The sequence below is a fragment of the Psammomys obesus genome, unplaced genomic scaffold (assembly GCF_907164565.1).
Source record: "Psammomys obesus unplaced genomic scaffold, mPsaObe1.curated_primary_1811, whole genome shotgun sequence".
In the NCBI taxonomy this organism is placed as follows: Eukaryota; Metazoa; Chordata; class Mammalia; order Rodentia; family Muridae; genus Psammomys; species Psammomys obesus.
This window is the reverse complement of record NW_026596073.1, coordinates 29053598-29073291: the sequence shown is the minus strand read 5'-3', so window position 1 is coordinate 29073291 and position 19694 is coordinate 29053598. Positions and strand designations below refer to the sequence as shown.

At 36.1% G+C, this 19694-nt stretch overlaps 1 protein-coding gene across 2 annotated transcripts in view; it reads right to left on the bottom strand.

Annotated features, from left to right (window-relative positions):
- Atp11b (ATPase phospholipid transporting 11B (putative)) overlaps positions 1-19694 on the bottom strand; it is a 93325-nt gene that overhangs the window by 29431 nt on the left and 44200 nt on the right. For both annotated transcript variants that reach the window (XM_055625877.1, XM_055625876.1), the window contains exons 11-20: positions 17069-17219; positions 15982-16179; positions 13459-13701; positions 12751-12926; positions 11883-11951; positions 10505-10578; positions 10321-10424; positions 8015-8196; positions 5875-6078; positions 1035-1188 (exon numbers count right to left, since the gene is read on the bottom strand). In XM_055625877.1, coding sequence (XP_055481852.1) covers positions 1035-1188; positions 5875-6078; positions 8015-8196; positions 10321-10424; positions 10505-10578; positions 11883-11951; positions 12751-12926; positions 13459-13701; positions 15982-16179; positions 17069-17219 — 1555 coding nt within the window. The remainder of the gene's footprint in view (positions 1-1034; positions 1189-5874; positions 6079-8014; positions 8197-10320; positions 10425-10504; positions 10579-11882; positions 11952-12750; positions 12927-13458; positions 13702-15981; positions 16180-17068; positions 17220-19694) is intronic.

Sequence of the window (19694 nt, the reverse complement as noted above, 5' to 3'; positions counted from 1 at the left end):
AAATTGAGTGAAATCAAAACAAACTTATCTGAAACTCTTTAAACATGTACATTTTTTGAAGCTGTGTGTGTGTTGGGAGTAGAGGCGTGCATACATGACATGGTAGGTGCGTGGAGGTAGGAGGACCGCCGGTGCAGCTGGCTCTCTCCTTGCCCCCATGTGAGTTCCAAGTATTGAATCACGGCCACCAGGCTTGTTGACAGAACCTTTACCCACTGACTGTTGTAGAGTTCTTGGATGTGTTTTTACAGAATAAAGACATGCCTGCACTCTAGTTTTAATCTCCACAGACTGGGACACACAAGTACTACAACAAAATTCCATGAATCTAAAGAAACCTGATGTCTGTATGCAAAACAACCAGTACTTTATATGTATTGTTAAGAATATTATAATATATTCCTTTAAAAACTTTATGACATTTTATTTTATGTTTGTATGCGTATATGGATGCACACAGAGAAGTCAAAGGACAACTCGTGGAAGTCTGGTCTTCCCGTCTTCCCTGTGGGGCCTGGGGATGGAACTCAAGCAGTCAGGCTCAGCAGCAGGTGCCTTTATCTGAGGAGTGAGCCGTCCTGCTGGCCTACCAAGAATAGTTTTTGAAGGAAAGCGTCTTAAGATCTCAAGATACTTCAAATTGTAGATTTATAAAACTTGTTTGACTTGGCTTTCAGTTGATCCTACGTATCTAAAAATGTAAGTATTTCTTGTATATTGTTTTACATGAGATGATAAAGATCAATTGGATTTCAACTTTCCTTATTTATGACTTAATTGCTGCAGCTTCCTTTTCTTTCCCTCCCTTCCTGATAATTAGCTGAGACTGGCCTCAAACTTGTAATTCTTTTGCCTCAGCCTCTTAGATGCTAGGATTTACACACATGTGCCACTATGTTAAGGTTGATAAGTTTTAACAAAGAATTATCTTGTTTGTTCTTTTTCTCCTGTCTTGCTTCTCTCCCTCTTTCTTCCATAAGGGTATTTTTACTTCCAAATATTTTAATGGAACTTTTAAAATGATATATACTTACTTTTGCTTTCTGTAAAGGTGCCATACGACAACATAAGACAGCTGAACAGTTTCTGCAAACCTCCATAAACAGTTTTTCATGCTCCCTGAGTGCAAGAGATAAGCTGGTCCCATCTACTACCAGCCCATGCTGAATCACATGGTCCTCTGTAATTCTAGGAAAGAAAATAATTATATCATCTACGTTATACTCTGAAGCATATTTACTTTGATAAGAGTCTTATTAAAAGATGGACCGCTCAACCAGACTACCTATTGAGTGACTTATTTATAAGTGAACAAACTCACATGTATTATTTGAAAGGTAAGATAAAATACAGCTTTTGTATAAAAAGAGAAATGAATACTTCTAATGGTTATAATATATTTACCAAAAGAACACATATATAGAAGACCTAAAGAAACATGCCAAAAAACAAAGCTTTATATACCTTTATCAACAGTGCATCTTCCACACACTTTCCTGTACTTTGAAAGTAATGTTACTTTAAAATATTTTTAACTACATTTTATTTATCTACTGTGTATATATATATATGTGTGTGTGTGTATGCACACATGTAGAAGTCAGTTGACAACTTGCAGAAAATGGTTCTCTTTCCATTTTGGGTCTCGGGGACTGAACTCATGTAGTCAGGTTTATTAACAGGCACATTTACCCATTGAGCCATATCACTGGTAAAACATAACTTTCAATAACCAAGAAATAATTTTGGAAGGCTTATATAAAGTAAATTATTTTGAGCAGTTAATTTCTTCCTGGCATTATTCTTCTTAAATATTAACTCACCACAATGGTGTTCAAATGCTTTCAAAATAGCACAATTTCCAAGATGAAGTGCCTTCTATATTCAAGCAAAGACTTGTCTAGAATTAGCACTGTCTTTTAAAAATATCTCTTAGGGACTGGAGAGATGGCTTAGTGGTTAAGAGCACTGGCTGTTCTTCCAAAGGACCCAGATTCAATTCCTAGCACTTACATGGCCAGCTGTAACTCCAATTCCAGGGACTCCAACACTCTCACATAGACATACATGCAGGCAAAATACCATATAATTAAAAATAAATACATATAAAATAAAAAAAAATATCTCTTAGATTCTTGCTTCATAGTGGCAGTAAAGGACATGAGCTTTTGGCTTCTCATTGCTGGCTGCCATGCTGTCCTTGCAACAAGGGACTCTAGCCCTCTGGAACCATAAACACAAATAACCTTATTCTTCTATAATGTATCTTAGCCATGATGCTTCATTACAGCAATAATAAAATAATGAATGCAAAAGTTGGTATAAGAGGGTGGGCTGTTTATCCTTTATTATATGTCTAATATCCACGTCTAAGTGAGTATATACTCTGTGTGTCTTTCTGCTTCTGGGATACCTCACTCAGGATGATCTTTTCCAGTGCCCACCATTTGCCTGAAAATTTCATGATTTCCTTTTGTTATGTATGTTGAACCATCCCTGAATCTCTGGGATGAAGTCAACTTGGTCATGATAGATAATCATTTTGGTGTGTTCTTGAATTTGTTATGTAAGTAGTTTCTTAAAAAATTTCTGAGTCTATGTTCATTAAAGATATTAGCCTGTATTTTTAATTTTTTGTTGTTGCTGCTACTCTTTTAGCTGGTTTTGGTATCAGGATAATCTAACTTCTTCCATTTGGAATTGTTCCTTCTTTTTCACTTTTGCAGAATAGTTTGGGAAGTACTGGCATTAGTTCTTCTTTGAAGGTCTGGTAGATCCCACCTGGCTGAGAGCTTTTTCAATTGGGAGATGTTTTATTACTCCTTCTTTCTCAAAACTGGATATTATAGGCTTATTTAAATTATTCACTTCTCTTGATTTAACCTTTATAAGTCACATGTACCTAGAAACACACCCATTTCTTTTAGATATTTCAGTTTCATGAAATGTAGACTTTTCAATGTATATCTTTATGATTTTCTGAGTTCTCTCAATATCTGTGGAATATCTCTTTCTGTTTCTAAATTTAATTAATTTTGATTGCCTCTTTCCTTTGGTTAATGTAGCTAACAATCTGTCAATCTTGTCAACATTTTCAAGGAGCCAACTCTTGGTTTCACTGATTCTTTTTGTTGTTTCCCATTTCTATCGATTTCATTAATTTCAGCCCTGATTTCATCTTCTCCCACTTTTTTTTTTTTTTTTTTTTTTTTGTGTGTGTGTGTGTGTGTTGCTGGTTCTTATTTTCCTAAGGTCTCTTCATGCACCATTAAGTTATTTGAGATCTCTCAATTTTTTGGTGTAGACCCATAGTACTGTATAAATGTCTCCCTTACAATTGCCTTCATTGTATCCTTTAGCTGTTGGTATTGGTATGTTGTGGTTTTAATTTCACTCAATTCTAGAAATTTTGTGTTACTTCCTTTATATAGAAATGCAGAAGACCTAGGATAGCTGAAACAATCCTGAACAACAACAAAAAAAAAACTGTTGGAGGTACCACTATCCCAGATCTCAGGTTATACTATACTATAGTAGTAACAACATGGTACTATCATAAAAAACAAACTTATTGACCAATGGAATACAACTGAAGATTGACACAGAAACCCTCACTCTTACAGTCACAATGTTTTTGCCAAGGAGGCCCATAATACACAATGCCGTAAAGGCGGCATCTTCAACAAGTGATGCAGATCAAACAAGACAGCAACAGGCTGAGGAATGAAACTTATCTTTCACCCTACACAAAACTCAATTCCAAATAGATCAAGGACCTCAACACAACACCTGATATCCTGAATCTGGTAAGAGAGAAAGTAGGGAATAGGCTTGAACTTGGCACAAGAAAAGAATTTCTGAACAGGACCTCAATAGCACAGGCGCAAAGATGAACAATTAATAAATGGAACCTCATGAAACTAAAATATTTCTGTACAGCAAAGAACATCATCACTGGAGTGAAATGGCAGCCTACAGAAAAGGATTTTTTTTTTTTAACCAACTATATATGGGGCAGAGTGTTAGTATCTAGAATAAAAAAAAAAAGACTAAAAAAGTTTAAGAAAACAAAAGTCCAATTAAAAATAGAGAATAAAACGGAACAGAGTTTTCAAAAGGTGAAATAAAAATGGAGGACAAATGTTTGTAAGAGTTCAATAGCCGTAAGCCATTAGAGAAATACAAATTAAAAGTACTTTGAGATTTTTTTCTCTTACCACAGTCAGAATGGCAAAGACCTAAAACACTAATGAAGACAAAGGCTGGTATGGATGTGGGGAAAAGGGAACATTTATTCAGTGTTGGTGAGACTGCACACAGGTCAGCCACTATGAAAATCACTGTGGAAGTTCCTAAAAAAGCTAAAAATAAATCTGCCAGATGATCCAGCTATGCCAGTCTTGAGCATATACCTAAAAAATCCTATATTTTACTATAAAGATATTTATTATTTACATTTATTGCTGCTCTAGTCACAGTATCTAGGAAATTTCCATTATAATAGCCAGTTAAATATCTATCAAGCTGATGAATTCATAATGACAATGGTATATTTACACAAGTAAGAAAAATGAAATTATAAAATTCACCAGTAAATGGACAGAGCTGGAAATATCATCCTGAGTAAGGTAACCTAGGCCAGAAAGATAAATGCTACATTTTCTCTCAACTGACTGAGTTTTGAATCTTTAGGTACATGTGTTCATTTGGGATACCCAAAGAGGTTAGGAAATTACTAATGGCCCCTAGGGAGGAGCTTTTGTGGGAGGAGAAATAGATTGTATTTGTACAATGAGTAAAAGGGGAAAGTTGGGGTGTGGGAGGACTAAGTGAAAGAGGGAAACTGAGAGGGATAATAACAATAAGACTTTTCAAAGAAGTCATATAGAAATCTACTGCTATAGAAGCTGTATACACACACACACACACACACACACACACACAGTCAAAATGTTATTACCCTATAATAGGGTAGCAACACCTTTACTGGACAGCAGAGGCTGATAAATAAAATCTCCAGTTCCAGGAATCGATTACTTCTTCTGGAGTTGTTGGTTAGTAACGTCCCAGTTTGATTTTTCCCTGTTCTTTGACTCAAGTATGTGCTATCATTAGTATTGGCGTTTTTCATCTTCCCATCAAGCTCTAGAGTGTAACCAAGTAAACTGGCAACAGCCCATGATATTTGGGGATCTTTGGGACCTCACTGGCCAAAAACTCCAGAAGCAACACTTTTTTTTTCTTTTGGTCACTGAACTTCAGACTGACAATAGTAAATATAAAATGTGTCACAATGTGGTGTCATGTATAGCACTCAAAACACTATTAAGTCATGATCATGCCACTTTTATCATGTGCCACACAGCAGTGCAGAGATGAGAGGACCTTGTAAGGGCTCAGCTGCAAATAGCTAACTCAGATGGTGCAACAATAACATACCTGGATACTGGGGAAACAAATGTGTATGGGTATCAAACTCACAGACACCATGATGTATGAAATTTTTGAAGCATGAAATAATTCTTTGGATTGCTCCTTATCTATCAAAATCTTAAAAACAGGGCTGGAGACATGACTCAGCTATTAAGAGGATTGGCTGCTCTTCTAGAAGACCCAGGTTCAATCCCCAGCTCCCACATGGTAACTCAAGCTGCCTGTTACTCTAGTTACATAAGATCCAATGCTTTCTTCTACCCTCAGTGGGCCCAAGGTATGCAGATGGTAACAGAGACATAAATGCATGAAAAGGAGCCATACACATAAAAACAAACAATAAAAAATTGTTTTTTAATTAAAAATTAAATTAAAAAACCTTTCATCTATGGGCTGATGGAAGCTGGCAGCGGCAAACTGGCCCAGTCATTGCTGTCTTACCTTCTGGCAAGCTGCCTCAATTGTTCAGCACATCCACTGTCTGATTTCTGGTTGATGAGTTCAAGGATATTCATAGTTCTATGAAAATGTCCACATGATAAGCTCACACTAACAGCTGTTTCATGTTTATCTCCAGTAAGTACCCATACTTTGATACCAGCCATTCTCAATGCTTCAATAGTTTCTCGAACTTTATCTTGTAGTCTAAAAACAAAAGAAACAAAGTTGGCAGTGAAAAATACTCCTGTAGTATATGTTAACTATAAGCCACACAGCACATGTAAAGTATAGACTCTATAGAAACATTACAGTGCATAAACATAATTGAGGTTTTCTTTCATTATGCAGGAAATAAGAAACTACTAGTGGCCATCTAGTTCAAACAAAACTAACCAATTAAAATTTACAACTGTATGTTTTCAGGGTATTATCATCAAGGTTGGATTTTATGAACCCAACTAACTAGGTAACCTTCATAAACTTATCTGACTAGGAAGTAGTACTGGGGAGACGGGGACTGAATTGAGGCCTGGTGCATGCTGAGCAAGAAATGTGCCACTAGAAAATCCAAAATTTCAAACCAAACATCTCTTTCCCACCACTGCACCTCTGAAGAAAATCTCTCCAATCACTCTGAGGGCTACACCTCAGGCTGTAGGAAATACAGGACTACATAGTTTCATGTTAGTTTAAGAAATCTAATGAAATCTTCAGTTAGAAAGACAAATGGGATGTGCATTGAACATATGACAGGAGTCTACCACAGAAGGCATCTGAAAGACTCTACCTAGCAGTGTTTCAAAGCAGACACTAAGACTCATAACCAAACCCTCGGCAGAGTGCAGAGAATCATATGAAAGAAGGGGAGTTAGTATGATATGGAAAGGATAGGAGCTCTACAAGGACCAAATATATCCGGGCACAGGGTCTTTTCTGAGATTGACACTCAACCAAGGACCATCTATGGATATATCCTAGAACTTCTGCTTGGATGTGGCCCGTGGTAGCTCAGTAACCAAGTAGTTTCCTAAAGTAAGGGGAACAAGGACTATTTCTAACAGGATCTCAAGGGCAGGCTCTTCCCCCCCCTCCCCAGGGGAGGAGCAGTCCTGTTAGGCGACAGAGGAGAACTTTGCAGCCAGCCCTGAAGATACCTGATAAAACAGGGTCAGATGAAAGGGGAGGAGGTCCTCCCCTATCAGTGGACTTGGAAAGGGGCAGGGAGGAGACCAGGGAGGGAGTGTGGGGTTGGGGAGGAAATGAGGGAGCGGGACACAGCTGGGACACAGAGTTAACAAAATGTAACTAATAAGAAAAATAAAATAAAAAAAAATAAAAAAATAAAAATTAGTATTAAAAAAAGAAATCTAATGAAAACAACTGAAAAACCACATTTAAAATAGATATGCATATTTAAAATATGTAGATACAGGGAACAGAACAACAGCCTTAATTTATAAAAATCAATTTGATTCATAGAATTCAATTTAATTCAAGAAACTAACATTGACATAGATGCTGGGTTAAAAAAGTGAACACATTGCAAGGAATTTATATGCCAAGAGAGGAGAAGAATCTTTAAACAATTTAATAGAGCACCAAAAAGCAGTAAAAATACAATGTTCACAAAGAAGAGCATTTTCAACTGTGTTAGCTGTCAGAAAAGATCTTCCTGGATGAGGGTTAGTTTTGAGTACATTTTATTCACAAATGCACTGACAATGAAGAGAATAATCATCCAGCCTTGCCAAGGAAAAAAGGCATGAGCACAACAAATTCACCTACAGCTGATACACATGAGTACAATAGTCAGTGTGGCATTACTGAAGCATGAAGCAGATTTGGCAGGAGTAGGTGAGGATAAAGGGATATGTTTGATGATAGTACGACACATGAAGAAATAGCAAACTGGAAATTTAATACAAACAATTCTTTTTGTCTATTTCAAATATCTGGATATTTTTTAAATCTAATGCCAGAATAAAATAGCATTATCCTGAGTAGAAAAATTAAATCTTTAGTTATCTATTTTGTTATAGGATGTTAATTAATAGTACTTATTTTCATATAGTTAGAAGTACTTGCTTAAATGTTCTTGAAAAAACAAACAAACCGGATACCACCTACTTCTGATACTTGCCTGTCTTCCACTGCTGTAGCTCCTAGTAATATCAGGTCTTTCTCAATGTACTGGAAGACATCAGCCAATTTCTCTTCCCGCCGCTGCAAGGCAGTCCTGGCCTCAAATAGGCGCCTATCTATATCTTCATACTCTTTATTTGTAAACTGTCTATAAGCTATACATAGTGTCCGCAGTCCTTTCTACAAGGAAAGAGAAGATAGACATACAGCCATAAGAGCCAGATTCACAACCTTATTTTAAATACCGTCATTTTATCTTCATCTATTAATTGGGACTATACTAACTTAGGAATCTGTATTTGACTACTTGATTATATGGTCCTCAAATTTTCTTAATTTCTGAAAATTAGCATCAAATCTAAAGACTTCTTACTATGTATTTTCTTTAGAAAAACACAAAATAAATGATCTAGCAACAGAATTTGAAAAGAACAGATTTTAAAACACCATATCACCACGTTTAGCAAATTTCTAAATAGTGCCAGTTCCTGATTCATAAACAACACTCTTGTAAATAACATTTAAGGAGGAATCAGATATTAATATATGTGCTAATTAATCCACTCTAAAATAACTATATGTTGATATTGTTCTAGATAATAAAATGTCTTTGTTGTTGGATACTACAGTGGGTAGATGAATTAGATTAAAGGCAATTGCAAACCAGCAGAAGTAGGTGAGGAGTGACAAGTATGAGGCGCACAGAAATCCAAGCATGAGATGCTGGATTAGGTTCTCTGATTCTGGAAGAGTCTCCTGCATTTCTCCTTTTAAATTAGAATCACATTACATTAAACTAACTCTTAAAGAGTGCCGTGCAGTGCTTTTTAGAATATTTACAATATTGTGTAATCGTTGCCACTACCAGAATATTTCACCCCCAATGGATTCCCTATATGGATTCCCTATCTATCAGAAGACACTACCTTTTTTCCCTTCATCCAGCATCCTTTGGCAACCGCTCACTTGGTTTCTCTCTATGAACCTGCCTATCCTGGATGTTTCACATAAATATAATGTGTGCTCTCTTGTGACTGGCTTCTTTCAGCAATCTTTTCAATGTTCATCCATGTTGAAGCATATATAAGATACCAGTACTTCGTATTTCTCTTAACGACTAAATAATATCCCATTACATGGTTATATCATATTTTATCCATTCATCAGTTGGGCATCTAGACTTTTCCACTTTGGAGCTATGAGCATCCATTTATTAGATCACATGTGGACATATCTTTTCCTTTCTCTTTGGTGTACACCCAGGTATATAGCTAGGTCAAGTTATAACTTCATTTTTACCTTTTGAAGAACTGCCAAACTGTTAAAAGGCTACATGATTTATACAACATGTACAATTTCTAATTTTTCCATATTCCTGGAATTCCTCTATATTCCTTTAGTAAGCCCCTTTCTGTCATGCTAGTATATCTTCTACAACTGAGCCAATCCCTTTATTTAGTTAGTTTTTATAAGTCTGGGTCTAACTATATTGTCCCAGTTGCTCTTGAATTTCTGGGCTCAAGCTTTTCTCTTGAAAAGCTTCTCATCACAGGCCCAGAATAAACTAGGGTGGTGGGGGGAAGGAGAGAGGAAGGCAGGGAAAGAAACAGAAAAACAAAAAGAACAGAGACACCTAGCCATTCAGGAGATGAATCCCAAGGATTTGTGAGCTTAATTCGAAGTTCACTTTTTGTTAAAGGCACAATCTGAGTGGTATATGCAACCAGAAGTCCCTAACAAAACAGGTTGGTTACCATCTGTTCTGGCTAGTTTTGTGTATCAATTGGAAACAAGTTAGGGTTAACAGAAGGACGAGCCTGAGTTGAGGAAATGCTTCTATGAGATCCAGCTCTAAGGCATTTCTCAACCTAATGATCAATGGGAGGGAGGCAGCCCACTGCAGCTGAGGCAAGTCATGGAAACAAGTAAGCAGCATCCCTCCATGGTCTCTGCATCAGCTCCTGCCTCCAGACAGGTTCCTGCCCTGCTTGAGTTCACGTCCTGCCTTCCCTTTAGTGATGAACAGCGATGTGAGAGTGTAAGCCAAATAAACCCTTTCCTTCCAGACCTGTTTTTCTGGTCATGGTGTTTTGTTGCAGTAATAAAAACCCTAACTAAGATACCAGGTTAAAAATCAGTTTTTTCAACAAGAATAAAGAGCCAACATTGAATGCAAAAGAACTACAGGATTTCTAAAGCATGGAAAATCTATTAAAAAGATGAAACCTCAATCTTTTCACAAATATATTTTTGAAGCTTTTTTATTTTATTTTTAAAAAAAAAATCATAGCTATCTGTACTTACCAAAGCAAATTCATCTACATGAATTCTGGTTTTTGCTATTTCTCCACCTATACATTTAGGAAGAATTGAAGATTCCGCTCCTTTAGCAAATAAAAGCTTTTCACCTGAAAGAAAAAAAAAAAATGACTAGTTACTAAGCTCTATATTAGGTAACTAAATATTCATGAAAGTTTAGACTGGTTACCTGAAGGTGCCTGGACAATTACACTCATTCTCCTACGATCTGAATCAAATTCCAGAATATGAAGCAATTTATACCTAAAAATTAAGAATGATAATCCTTAATTTACAGAGTATTAACATCTGAATATTTGGAAAGAATAAAGATAAAACACAAGTATAAAACAAGAAACTAGAACTGCATCTGCATGAGTGGCTCTAAATTATCAGTAACAGTACCGGACACAAACGGGGTGACATTAAGTCCTCAACAACTGCCATACACTTTACACACCTTGCGACACTTAATTCCCACAGAAGCCAAGATGAGGACTGGAAAGATTGAACAAGCTGGTTAAGTGGTACAGAAGGACCAGAACCCAGCTCTGCCCATCCTCACTATCCCGTCCTTACATATCTCATCAATTTCAACCTTCATGAAGTCTTAAAGGTTTGCCAGCAATGATTCTGAAACTGGGTGTCTGGAGGAGGGGGTCAGGAAACAATTGCCTCTGTACAGAGCTGAGAGAGAACTTACAAGGATAACTGTAGTCGGGGAATTCTCTTCTAGGACAGAATTCTATAATGATGTGTAAGCAATGAATGCTCTAAGCTGACAACAGGTTCACTCATGAAATCAGCTTCTGAATGGCCTTTCTTTAGTGTGGAAAAGCATAGCAAGGGCTAAGTTATACAAACAACAGGCAATAGGACTAACTTATTAGTGTAGAAATAGGATAACTAGACTGCTGTTCCTGAATGCTTGAACACAAAATCACAGATAACACGAAGGATCTTGCACTGGGGTGGGCTTTATGGCATAGCATTTGCCTAACATTCCTGAGACACTGGTTTTGATCTCCAGAACCCCAGAAACAAAATATAAAGATGTTTTCTTCTTCCAATAACCTATGGAATCTCAACTTCAAGAGTGTTTAATATAAATACATAAGCAAATTCAGAAAATACACTGCTGTAATTGTGATAAGATACAATGTAATACTAATGTCATTCTAGAGCAGAGGCTAGTAAGTATTTTATGTAGAGTCACTTAATATTTCAGATTGCATACAAGACAAGTGTTCTACCACTAAACTAGATTCCTGGCCTTTCTTTTCTTTTTAAATTCTGAGATAGGTTCTTACTAAATTTCCTGGGCTGGCCTCATGGCCAGGTCTTGAATTTATGATCATCTGCCTATAGCCTCTATACTACCAAAGTTATTTTATTCTCTCTCCTCTCCTCTCTTTTTCTTTCTTAAACAACTCTAAATGCAATTTAACATATCTCATGGGCTATATAAGACAGACTGGAGGACAGAATTGACCTCTAGGCCATAATTTGATGATCCTTGTCCTATACTCATACTTATTATAGACTATTACATATTAGAAAGAATTTACCTTTCCAGTTTTCCAAGTACTTTAACCTCCAAAGTTTCTTCAGAAATGCCTATAAATATAATACCAGCTCTAGGGGAAAGATGAACAAAGAAATACAAGATTTAAAGGAAGATATTTCATATTTTATAATATACCTTTATAACTTAGCTTGAATGAAGGCACCTTAATTTAAAGTTTAAGGTGTATTTATGATACAGCCTTTGAATATTACGAAACTATTCTTAAGAACTTGACAGGTGAGACCATATCCAAAACAATGAAAAATATTCCCACAAGTTTTATCACATAGAATTCATACTAAACAAAATTTTGAAAGATCCTGGAGGGGACAGGAATTTCACAAGGAGACCAACAGAGCCAACAAATTGGGGCCCATGGTGGCCTGCATAGACAGTTGCAGCAACCAAGGACCATGCATGAAGAGAAGCTAGACCCCCTACTCAGATGTAGCTGACAGGCATCTCAGTCTTCATGTAGGTTCCCTCGTAAGGAGAACAGGGTCTCTGACATGGACTCTGATGCCTGCTCTTTGATCATTTCCCCCTAGTGGGGGAGCCATTGCCAGGCCACAGAGGAAGAAGATGCAAGCAGTCCTGATAAGCTGGGGTCAGATGGTAGGGGAGGAGGGCTCCCTCTTTCTGAGAAATAGGGGAGGGGAATAAAAGAGAAGAGGGAGGGAGGGTGGGAACAGGAGGAGATGAGGGAGGGGGCTACAATCGGGATGTAAAGTGAATAAATTATAAAAATAAATTTTAAAAATCCTTTAAAACCCATAAATTTACATTTGAGAACCTTATAGAACAGTTCTTTAATATTCTAGCATTTATTTCAAGATAGTCTGAGGATCAAAAAAATCAGGCTCAATCACCTTGCTGCAGCTTCCACTAGAGCCTTTTCATCTGGTGAAGATGCATAGTACTCCAGCTGTGCAGGTGCCAGGTTGGACTGCCAGGGACCATCACCAATGCCATCAGTTTGAACATTGCTGATCTGTACAGTATGGCAAAGACTGACTGCTTTAAAGAAGAGATCATGTTCTTTGATCTGTAGAAATATAACATGCATGATCAACATACATACGCAATACCATAGAGGAAAACAGACAAAAAAAAAAAAAAAATCCCTAAGATCTAAAATAAGAGTACTATGGCCTAGTTTGCTTGAGTAATAGCTGCATAGTTTGGATTTCAATCTCATACTGTCTTAGAAGTCTTTGGTATAAGTGCATCTTTTTAGAAAGCATAAACAAACTGCAAGCTAGGGAGACTATGTCCTTGTGAAGAAGTAAGGTCTCAGAAAGAAGAAAACATATTTTTCTCTTTTCACTTCCAGGCAATAATACCATTTTCTTACTGCTCCACTGAAATGCCTAACAAGCTAAGGCATTTAAGATGCTAAGTAATGACAAGCTAACCTGGGCTGGAATTAGTCTCAGAATAGTATTTGTGGTGCTAAATCAAAGATATCTATTTCAAATACATACTTGTTGTTTCACTGACAGGAATTTTCCCTAGTCCATGTAGTAAAGAGATTAATTCATAGGAAACCCATAATTATTAATTTGGAAATTGCTTACAAGCTCAGTTTCACTTTCAGGACTGGTTCTAAAAGAAGAACTGGCTGTGAGGTGGGCTGAGTTGTTGAGATGGGATAAACTACCAAGGTAAGATAAGTTTCCTTCTGTGGAGTCTGGGCTTGGTCCTTCAGGTACAAGTCTACCATTGATTTCTTGGTATTTCATGCCATTAATTGAACATTCGCGAAACTGCATCTCATTTTCTGTCAGTGTCCCAGTTTTATCTGTAAACACATATTCCACCTAGAGAAAGAGAACAAAAGAAACTTTAGTGGTCATGGGTAATGACCAAGGTAATAAAAGTATTTAAAATTTACATATACATCTTTAGATATAGTTCATTTATAGAGATGACTAAGAATAAGGTACAAGAATTTCATGTTTATATCTTGGTCAAGCTACTTTTAAAATGGTATTTGACACTTACCATTGAAGTAACGATAAATAACCTAGAAAGTTAATAGGGGTCAGGAGAAATGGTATAGAAACAGAAAAAGAATCTTTCTCTGTGTGTATACACATAAACAAAAACACAACTAAAAAAGTAAAGAGAGGTAGTCATTACAAGAAAATAAAACTAAAACAAACTAAACCAGTATTTCTCATGAGTATATATACACTTCATGTATACTAAATACAGAAATATATAAAAAGGATTATATACCATCATATAATACAAGACATCTCAGGAATCCAATATTAACTTGGCATGTACAATTTATCAGATTAGTGATACTAATCTTTATTCTATTAATAACATCACCATCTCAACAGACATAGAAAAATCACTTGATAAAAATCCAGTACTCTTTATGATAAAAAAACACTTAACATACTATGATAAAAGCTCCTTCAAAACTTGGTAATATCACACTGATTGATTTCCTCCTATGAGCAGAGATATTAAGATAAGGGTGTCCTCACATGTTTTATTCAACATTGTACTGAAATTTCTAGTCAGGAAAAAGAAGCAAGTTGCCCTGATTAGGGATAAAAGAGATAAAGCTATTTCCATTTGCATATCAAATGACCTTGCAGATATATCATGCAAGGAAATTCACTTAAAAATCTATTAGCACTAATCAGCAAGTTCAGTGAGATTATAGGATAAAAGATCAATGTGCAAAATCAAAGAATTAAAGTGGAAAATTGTTTTAACCAAGAAATAAAGAGGGAAAAGAAACTGAACTTTAAAGTCCATACTCCTGGGGACAACAAAAGTAACTATAATACCTGAGACACAGGAAGTCTACAAGTCTACTCTGAAAAATAATTTATCATACAAGGTCCAATACCATAGTGTGTGTGTATGTGTGTGTGTGTATATATATATAAACAAATATACATATAAATATATATTTGTTTGTTTGTTTTTTCAAGATAGGTTTTACTATGTATCTCTGGCTGTCCTGGAACTTACTATGGAGAGCAGGCTGGTCTCAAACTCATAGAAATACAGCTGTCTCTACCTCCCAAGTGCTGGGATTATACCAGGATGAACTCAGAAGTTTAAGCACAGTGTGGGCAGCCAAAAATGGAGGCCCATATCAAAAAGAAAACAAAGACAGCAAAATCTAAATTACATATGGGGACAAATTCAAGATTAAATGACATGTTTGAATATACATAGAGAGATGGTGAATATATTTATAAAAGAATTGTTTGGTGTGTATAAAACTAAGCAAATGAATAAAGAGCAATTAACTCTAGAGGAGATAAAATATATATAGAAGATATAATTATAGTATTACAAAGAACAAATAAGAAAGTAGGACTTTGGAAACAATATTATGTGTATTAATGTAAGTATCTATTAGATGTCAAATTTTAACAACAGCAAGCTAGGCAAAGTGGGCAAGTTTTTGCTCTGTGTATAAAGTAGGAAAGTAATAGTTGCCATCTCTTTTAAGATTTATTTCTTTTTAAGTTATGTGTACACATGTGTCCATGTGTAGGTAGTGAGAATGACTGCAGGTACTTGTGGAGGCCAAAGGCTTTGGTCCCCTGGAGCTGGAATTAGAGGTAGTTTGAATTTGAATTCATACTCAATGTGAAAGATAGGAATTGAAGGCCCCTGAAAGAGCAGTAAGTGCTCTTGACCTTTGAGTCATCTCTCTAGCCCTAAAGTTTTAACTTTATATTGCATAGTTGATAAGGTCTAAAAATTTTACATCACGATATAATATCATATAGAAATATACTGGTAAATTATGGAAGAAAGAAGTTAACACATAACGTGGGAATAAGAATTAGCTGAAGGAAGCCAGATAGTGGTGGCGGAAGCCTGTAATCCCAGGTCTCAGGAGGCAAAGGCAGGCAGATCTCTGTGAGTTCCAGGCCAGTCTGGTCTATGCAGTGAGTTCCAGGACAGCCAGGGCTACACAGAGAAACACTGTCACAAAAGGGGGGGGGGGGGGGGAAAGAAAGAAAAAGGTGTTTCAGTATAATCTTTGTAATATTTCCTACTGAGTCAGACTTTTTACATGTAATTCTGTGAGAAGAAGATATCAGGATCATCTTCACCTGTCCAAGCTCTTCATTCAGATCAGAAGTATTGACTTGAGCTTTCTGATCTGACTCTTCATGATACAGGTCAAGATCCCAGCCAATAAAAAATGATCCAAGAAATTTCTGCATTTCAACTGTCACATACAGAGAAATTGGAATGATGAAATTGTAGAGTACCAAAAAAGCAAGGAAGTCAGAAATAAATCTCAAAATCTAGAAAAAAAAAAAAGAGAAAGACAAAAATCATTTGATGATAAAATACATGAAAATTAGGAGAAAGTTTTTGTCTAAATAACTCATCAATAATATTCTGAGGTAAAGTAATATCATGAATTGAAAGTCCTTGATTCCATTGTTTTAATATTGCATTTCCTTTGTTTCTTTGGACTCCTGGCTAAGGTAAAGGTTAAATTCCCGGACAGACTGAAGTCACCCGGCACTCCGAAAACACCAAATCACAACTGCACAACTGTGCAGTAGGCTAGCCATTCTACTACTACTCTCCAAAGATAATGGTGACTAAGATGTGAGTGTAACCTAAACAGACTGGAACACAATTTCTAGGAAGCACTGTTAAGAAATAGAAACTGAAGAACAAAGACGACAGGTATAAGGTGCAATGTCGCAACAGAGTTTTCCAATGCCCTCTGTGTAATAGAAACAACACTGGCAATGGCAATCTATTCTGATGTGCTTTGCTATCTCCTCTTGAGATCAAAATGTTTTCTAATATGAATATTTTAATTTAAACAAATTTAGAGAACAATTGTTTACCAAAATGCAGGTTAAATTCTTTTGGTATATCAAGACTGTTAACATTTTTTATTATTTAGACATGAATTAAAATAACTGTATTCTTTAATTCATTTATAAGGTACAATAAATGATGTTTTAAAGTTTCAAATTTGTGATACTGAAGTGGAATGCAAATGTTCTGACATATAAATTTTTGTGATCTGCTTAGGCCACAGCACTGTTAACATGCTGATTGCTCTTCTAAAAAGACATCTTGTCAATGTGATGCTGTGATGAGATCACAGTGGTCCCACCCATTAGACACACCAACCGTCCCCAAAGCTGGATTATGAATAACATATAATACCTTACTACTATTTCTTTGATGTTCTGTTTTTTGGTTATACCAAGGTTCATCCCATTTTTCTTCAGTCTGCCAGGTATATTTCAAGATAGTACTGATGATGGCCTCAGAAATAAGGATTATTAGATAAATTATTAAAAATGTGTTCATTGACCTAAAACAAGAAAAAAGATAAAGATATCAATATGCTTTATGTTCATTTGTTTAGAAATTAATACTTGTATTAAATCAAAATATTTAAGATTTCATTATAGCTCCTTTAAAGGATAATATTTTTTAAATGACCATTTAATAAAACATAATTACCAGCAACCCAGTTATAAATCCTATGAATCACAACAGCACAACAAGATATATCCAAAAGTATGACAGTGACACATATCTTGGGGGTTATCAAAAGCATCTAATTGGACTTAAGGCCTACTCTATAGGAAGAAATTCATGTCTGTTACTGTAAACATTGCCATCTGTGGCTGGTGAGGTCATGTACCCTAAAGCAGAATGTTCTACTACCATTTTCTTAAACCAGTGCAATTTGCAGCTTCATTTTAAATACCTGTCCTTACTTGCACAGGTTAGTTATTACCAGAAAGAAACAACTGTCTAAAATGTAGAGAACAATTGATCATGAGGTGTCAGCTCCAACTGGTGCACCATCCCTGCATCTGAAGTTCAAGGAATATTGCAGAAGAGGGGCAGAACAAGTTTAAGAGCCAGAAGACCAGGACATCTGCTGTGAGATGGTATTGTTGAAACATTCCATCTTTTAAGGAAGCTCCTTAAGAAGGAAAGTAAACAACTCAGAAGAGCTTCAGGAAATCCCTGAAACTAGCCTGACCCTCTAGTCCCCTCCCCCCCCCCCCCCCCCCCCCCCCCCCCCAGTAAGCAAAAAAGCTGAGAGTCCCTCTCAGAAGAGCAGACTTAAGCTGCAAAAAAAAAAAAAAAAAAAAAAAAGACTCTTAAACTAGACCAGCTGCCTGGAAGCAGCAGAAACCAGTTGATCTGCCTGGAAGAAGCTTAGACCAATTGAGTCACTTGGAAAGAACTTCCAAAGTGTTGCTCTGCTTGCAGGCTGTGCAGTGTGCTCCAGGTTCCCAGCTTTGTGAGCTGTCGCCCATGCTGGGGTGAACTTTGGTGATGCAGCTGTCTTTGAGTCATTTCTGCTCCTTTAAGTAACTTCTCACCCATATTCCTGTAAGCAACCGCAATAAAACTCATTGGTTTACCAAGCTGGACTTCGATGATATCTGTACTTTGGTGTGTTGTAACCCGGAGTTAGTAGAAATATGTGTTTTGTCTTCCCGGGAAAAGTTTTGTCACACAACAGACAGTGTCTACTGTATTTGACAGGGAGATACATCCATTAAATCTTAGCAACAGTTACCCAAACAAGACCTGCACAGTGACAACACAGCTGATATGCCAACGTGGATGGGGAAATCTCACAAGGCCCCATCCCTAGATAAAGTACTACATGCAATTATTAAGAGAGGGAGAACTAGTCTGCTCTAGAGATCTGCCCCATGATAAGTTATCCATTTTGAAGTAGTTAGCTCTAAATGCACGTATATGAATAACGATAATTTATCTCAGCAAATTGTATTAAGAGACACAAATGTGTATGTATATTTAGCAATAGAAACAAAAATGAGATCTTAAATTTGAGAGGGCTTAGGAGTGCTGTGGGAAGAGATGGAGAGAGAGAAGAGGGTTGAATGAAAATGACATACGAACATTTTTTTAAAAGAATGTATTTATCAGGAATAAATAAATAAATCCATACAATTCTATGTATGTGCTTTATGTATATATAGAAAGTTATATTCTAGGCACTAGTTTTTACTATAAGTAAGTATTCTCAGATTTTTCAGGATTCATCTGATTGTAAGTATAATAACTAAAATTAACATTTATATATCATTAAAGTTTTACAAAACTTCTGTCACATCTACTATCTTAACCAATTCTTAAACATGTTAAAAAAAAAAAAAGCTTGAAGATACTATAGCATCCTTTCTAGTAGCAAAAAGATAAATCCAAAAATAATTCTATGATTTCTTTAAGTCACCAAAGTAAGGAATTCAGAATCCCTCTTTCATTCATTGGGCAACCTTAATATATTGTCCAATTTCAAGTGGAGAGATGGCTCAGAGGTTAAGAGCATTGGCTGGCTGCTCTTCCAAAGGTCCTGAGTTCAATTCCCAGCAACCACATGATGGCTCACAACCATCTATAATGAGATCTGATGCACCTACTGGCCTGCAGGTGTTGATGCAGGCAGAATACTGCATACATAATAAATAAATAAATAAATAAATAAATAAATAAATAAATAAATAAATAAATAAATAAATGTATATAAATCTTTAAAAATAGTCAAGTAAGTAAAGAAATGTTTCTTCACTGAACAATTAAATTATATAGAAACACAATCACAATGGTCTCATGAACTCCACACATCTAGTGAGAATGCAAAAATGTAGGTCACAGGCTTTGCAAAAACTCTGAAGAGTAGAAAAAAATACCTATATTCCTGGTTTTTCTCCTTAGGCCCCCCATAATTTATCTTTCTCTAACTATGGAAATATTTGCTTTTATACATAGGAAATAAAGGCATAAGGAAGAAGGA